This window comes from Corylus avellana, chromosome ca3 (assembly GCF_901000735.1).
Source record: "Corylus avellana chromosome ca3, CavTom2PMs-1.0".
NCBI lineage: Eukaryota > Viridiplantae > Streptophyta > Magnoliopsida > Fagales > Betulaceae > Corylus > Corylus avellana.
In genome coordinates, this window is record NC_081543.1 from 38134442 (window position 1) to 38139595 (window position 5154).

General features: G+C 36.6%; 1 protein-coding gene across 1 annotated transcript; it reads right to left on the reverse strand.

The window, feature by feature from the left end:
- LOC132175276 (sodium/hydrogen exchanger 4-like) lies at positions 1-5154 on the reverse strand. The gene is made up of 14 exons (XM_059587162.1): positions 4999-5154; positions 4678-4796; positions 4489-4586; positions 4333-4392; positions 4161-4207; positions 3876-4070; positions 2777-2823; positions 2561-2627; positions 2059-2159; positions 1865-1966; positions 1056-1200; positions 899-961; positions 690-773; positions 1-548 (listed from the first exon to the last, which is right to left on the reverse strand). Exons 1-14 carry the CDS (start codon positions 5152-5154, stop codon positions 267-269), a joined length of 1566 nt encoding a protein of 521 aa, XP_059443145.1. The 3' UTR covers positions 1-266.

Sequence of the window (5154 nt, forward strand, 5' to 3'; positions counted from 1 at the left end):
TCAAATTTTCCAGGAGGTGTAGAATCTTGAGTCTATTAACAAATTTTGCGTAGTCATGAAGAAGGTTAAACCTTACTCATCTAATTGATTATGAGTCTATTAACAAAACTTCTGCGTATTTTACATAGTTTGATGAAAAGCAGACCTATCTTCACCTTGTGCATGTCCTGTACATTAACTGCACAGCAAGTAATCTGCTTATTCCCGATTTACCGTTAGGCTATCCGGGTTCCTCGCCGCCATCTAGTAGACTTGCTGTCATTTGTTTAACAGCCCATTGGAGTGCTAACAGGCCCTCCAAATATGGGTCTCATGTAGGCATCATCAAACTTCCTCCAGTAGAAATGTATAATGCATACAGGGCTTTCTATCAGCCGAGACAAACTATCCTTTGCACGTCTCATGTTGGTTCCCACAGATTCTTCAAGAGAGAGCAAACGAACACCCAAGTCCTCTTTTGGAGGAACAGATTCTCGACGACTGATTTTGATAGTTTCTTGGTGGGGAAGCAGATACCTTATAAGCGGCTTTGTTAGAAAACCAAACACCTGACAAGTATAAAACATATCTTTGGAGGTAAAAAAATTTCTGCAATGTATCACTAACAATTGCATGACATATAATGGTTGTAATGAGATTTGTGTCTTCATTGTAAAAGGAAACCCACTTGAAGACAGAGACCAACATACCAGTGTACTGAAGAGGACTACGATAATGGTGTCGGTAATCATTGTAGCATTGATTGGATCCGATGTAACGCCAGAATACGTGAACTTCACAAACCAAGAGAGATTAATTCATGCAGAATTTCTACCAAATTGTAAAATTATCTATACAATATGTTGGATTATCATCTCTAACAAACTGATTTGAATTATGATGAACAGAAAATGCATACCTGTTTAAAAGCCAATGCAATAGAGACTGCCCCTCTCATAAGCCCGGCCCACCAAATGATTAGCTACATAAATAGAAATTTTAAAATCCATAGGCCATGAAAGTGTGTAACTACCTTCCCTCGCACTATGCATAAAAGTTATCATGGCAATACTAACCTGGTGTTTAAATGTGATCACTGGTGTTCTCTCGGCTTTTCTATTCATGTAATTGGAAAGAGTAGAGAGTGGGAATACAAATGCAGCACGTCCAAGCAAGATTAGTAAGATTAAGGTACTATAGATGCCCATTGAAGTTCCAAAGCTGCAACGAACAAAAATCTGTAAGAGAATGCATAATTTAGATAAAAGACTTATGCAGCTATTCGAGAGAACAAGGTTGTTATGTCAGAGACTCAAACTCATACTCCTAAGCGTTATATGTTAATTTAAACCATATTCATGCCAAAGGTCGCATTATACTTCATACTTGACTAATATTTTTGAGATCCCTAAAAACAAAGCGCAAAGTTAGCCAAAGTTTCTAAAAACAAAAGTTGAAGATTCGATTCGAATGTGTGAGAGAGAAAGAGAGAACATTAAATCATGCCATGATAAGAATTTGCAAGTAACAGCCAGAAGATATGAGCCTCAGACTGGCCATTACTTACCATTTTTAATACCACTCAAAGTCTCTATCTGTCATATGATTACAAAAAAAATTTGTCCGATTTAAATGCTGCAAAAAATGTCTCAAGAAGTTACAATTTCCCAATTGCATTGTATTGAATCGAAAGATTTAGGACTTTTTTCTGAAGCACATATGGTGTACATGAAGGTGGACCATACAAACAGCAGTTTAACATACAAAATACCATTACATCCATGTCAATATACGGCAACTCAAAACTAAATTGGATGATCTGAACTTTTATCAATAACTTACTGAAATATGACTGAGTTGGACTGTAGTAGGAGAGAAATAGCACCTTAATTTGGTCATTCTCCACATTTCAATGTCAAGAGCATCCATTCCCACATAGAGAAATATGAATGTTTCTGCAATAAATGACATTGTCGCAAACACATGCCTGCAGAGAGGAGGCAATAAACCAAGTAGAGGGCATAATCAGTTGTGACTTTTTAATGTCACTAAAATCCAAAACAATTCCTTCACACATACCTTGTCGTGATTCTTGAACTCTCACTGACATTATGCCACGCATAGTGTGACATCAGAATCCCACAAAAGAAAACAGCAAGAATTCCACTGAGTTGTAGCAACTGCACAAACAAATGATAGCATACACATTATTGTTTCACAATATGACGAAGTCAAAATTGTAGTTAAAACAAGTCAGTGTTGTACATATTAAAAGTTCAAGATCATCACTTTCATGATGCGGATTTTGGTTTCCTTCTTCTCATATCTTTTTCTGTGTCTCTCAGTCAGATAAAAGCCCCATCACAGCAGTTGTTTGGTGCTTAATAACTCAACTTTCTATGTAGATGTTACTTGAAAAAATTACTTGTTCATATCAAATCGGTGATATGGTCCAAATATATATTTAGCGCCCTATTCAAAATGGATTTGAGAATCAACAATCTAACACTTCTGCCGTTCTGCGTCAGTGAAATTATAACACCATACAAAGTGAAAGGACCTCTCGAGTACACATCATTACCTCTGCCAACATGTAGGAGAAATACGCCATTAAAACCATCAGAGAAATTTCTCGAACGCTTGAATGTCTGTTAGCAGATAAAAAGGCAGATTCGTAAAGATGGCACCCCAAACTCCACTTTTCTCACCTCCAGATATAAAGAAGTAATGAACTCTGACATTCACATTACCACCACTACAGAATGTACTTGAGATCTTTAATGAAACGAGTACTTACCTTCCAAAGTAGAAGGTTTTAAGAACATATGCTGTCACAAGTCCAGCCTGCAATGAAGTTTTAAGACATGATTTTCTCACCAAAATAGACATAGTTAGTTATTGGCATTCATTAATGCGAAGATATAAGGAAGAGTATTATGCATAAACTAATAGGCATTTCAAAAGTTTACATAATTCACGGTAATTTCCAGATGGCCTGTTTTAGACGTTGGATATGCAAGATACTCTGGGGAGGGATTATTAACAGGTGTAAAAAGCCGGAAGAATGAGCTGGAAGATACACAGAAAGAACCGATGTCTAGGTACTGCCTTCAGGGTCTCTGTCCAGTCTGACAGCTTAAGTTAAGGACACCATCTCTTTATTGTTAAATTGAAATGTTCTTTTACTCAACCGCAACTCTAATTCTAGTTAGTAATCCAAATCATTAGCATAGAACATTATTTGTTTCAGCTTATTTGCCCTGCTTATTATAGTTGCTCAGTCTTGGAGCTGTATCTGATCAAGTTTGGCTTATAATGTCACCTTCACTTAAAAACATATTATATTTCTTTTCTTTAACCATTACTCTTAACTATAGGAACTAACCCACATCAAGAGGCCTTATTTAACAGTTCACTGAAATGTTTTATTGACTTTGTGCAGAAAGCACAATTTATTTTCAGCTCATGGCCATCCTTGATGCTCCAAGTACCTCAATCCTGGAAGAGGTTATCAATGATCAAAAGACATTCTGAGCAGTTCTCAAAAATGAAACTTAAATTGCCACAGCTCAATGAACAATTAACCTTATTATCAGAGAATTGAAACTCATAAAGTAATTATTTTAAAACAAAATATAAGATAAATGATATAAGCGGAAACAGAGAAAGAAAGAAGGATTTAAGGTGGTTCGGCCTTAGTGGCCTATGTCCACCATTGGTAATGCCCAATAAGGCTACTTCCTATAAATTTAAGCTTTTGGGATAGGTAAAGTCACACAAATTCAACCCAAAAGGATCTCGCTTTATTCATTAGACAGCAAGATTGTTATGTATTAGGTCAAGTCATCAATTGAAAAGATCATGCTTGTATACCTATTTTAACCATCATGACTTACAACGACTCCAAGAGCAGTGCTTGTCAAGAAAAGGTAAAAGAAATCCCCAACAACAGGAAGTATTGTCCTGCTATCTAGCCTTGAAACATCAAGCTTCTGAATTGTATTGAAGAGAACAACTGTTGTTGCATCATTCACAACTCCTTCCCCAAAAACTAGGCTGTATAGCAGAGGAGTTTCATCTTGATGGAGAACCTACATGTAGATAATTATCATAGAACAGCCAACACTCAAAGCAGCTGTCCTCCAATTAAAACAAAGAGAATAATTACAAATCCAACCAACCTGCAGTGTACACACTGTATCAGTTGATGAAAATATTGTTCCTAGAGCTGAATCAGAACAACAAAAAATTGTTTGCAAATAATGATTGTTAATACAAAAACAGTAAATCCCTAAACAATATAGGTCTTCCATTTAACATGTATATGAAAGGTGACAAAGACAAGAATCTTACCAAGATAGTCTCGTGCGGTCAGACCAACAAAGCCTAGCTTAGGAAACAGCCACCAGCTGCCTGGGCCAACAACAACATGCAGAGGTTCAGAAGTGAATTCATGAAATATGACCACAGAGAATTGACTAGAAATGAAAGGATAGATTTAAATGTTACCAGCTGTAATAATTATAAATGAAATAAAAACACCAACCACCCCAAACAACATGATGGTTAGGAAATTTTGGAAGAACTGCTTTTTCTTCACCTGAAATCTGCAATAAAAATATAGCAGATTCAATTAATTTGTTATTAAATATGGAGTCATCCGTACCAATTCAAGAATAAGATGCCCACAGGCCTTACCCAGCATTGAATATTATAGGTGGAAGGAGATAAATGAAGAACAGCTCTTCGTTAAATGTAAGGATGTGAGAATTCTTCCCTTTGCTTAGAACCAAGATTATGGCTCCAGCTAAGCATCCCTATTCAAACAGAATATTCAGAGGCAATACGTACAGGATTGAAGTAAACAAGATTAACCCACCTTCCATATTGCTATTCGAAAGAACACAAAAATAAAGATTAATAAAAAAAAGAAGAATCAAAAAGGGCATTTGCTCACACACGCATAGAAACAAACACATACACAGAGAAAGAGAGAGAACTGAGAGAGACAGAGATTACGGTCAAAATAGCAGTGATGGACTCGTTAACCCAGCGGTTTTCTTCGAGCAAGTGACCGATGATTAAGCAGAGACAAAGAACCGCCACGAACACCGTTAACGGAACCACCTGTGCGTAGTCGCTCCCAAGGTTGCTAAAATATTCAGACACTAGCAT

What these genes read in the sequence shown, in the direction of transcription:
- LOC132175276 (XM_059587162.1), bottom strand. Translation starts at nt 5,154, where the DNA reads ATGCTAGTGTCTGAATATTTTAGCAACCTTGGGAGCGACTACGCACAG. An exon ending in CCTATAATATTCAATGCTGG is followed by an intron (nt 4,587 to 4,677) that starts GTAAGGCCTGTG and finishes TTTTTATTGCAG; the next exon opens with ATTTCAGGTGAAGAAAAAGC. An exon ending in AGTTCAAGAATCACGACAAG is followed by an intron (nt 1,967 to 2,058) that starts GTATGTGTGAAG and finishes TCCTCTCTGCAG; the next exon opens with GCATGTGTTTGCGACAATGT.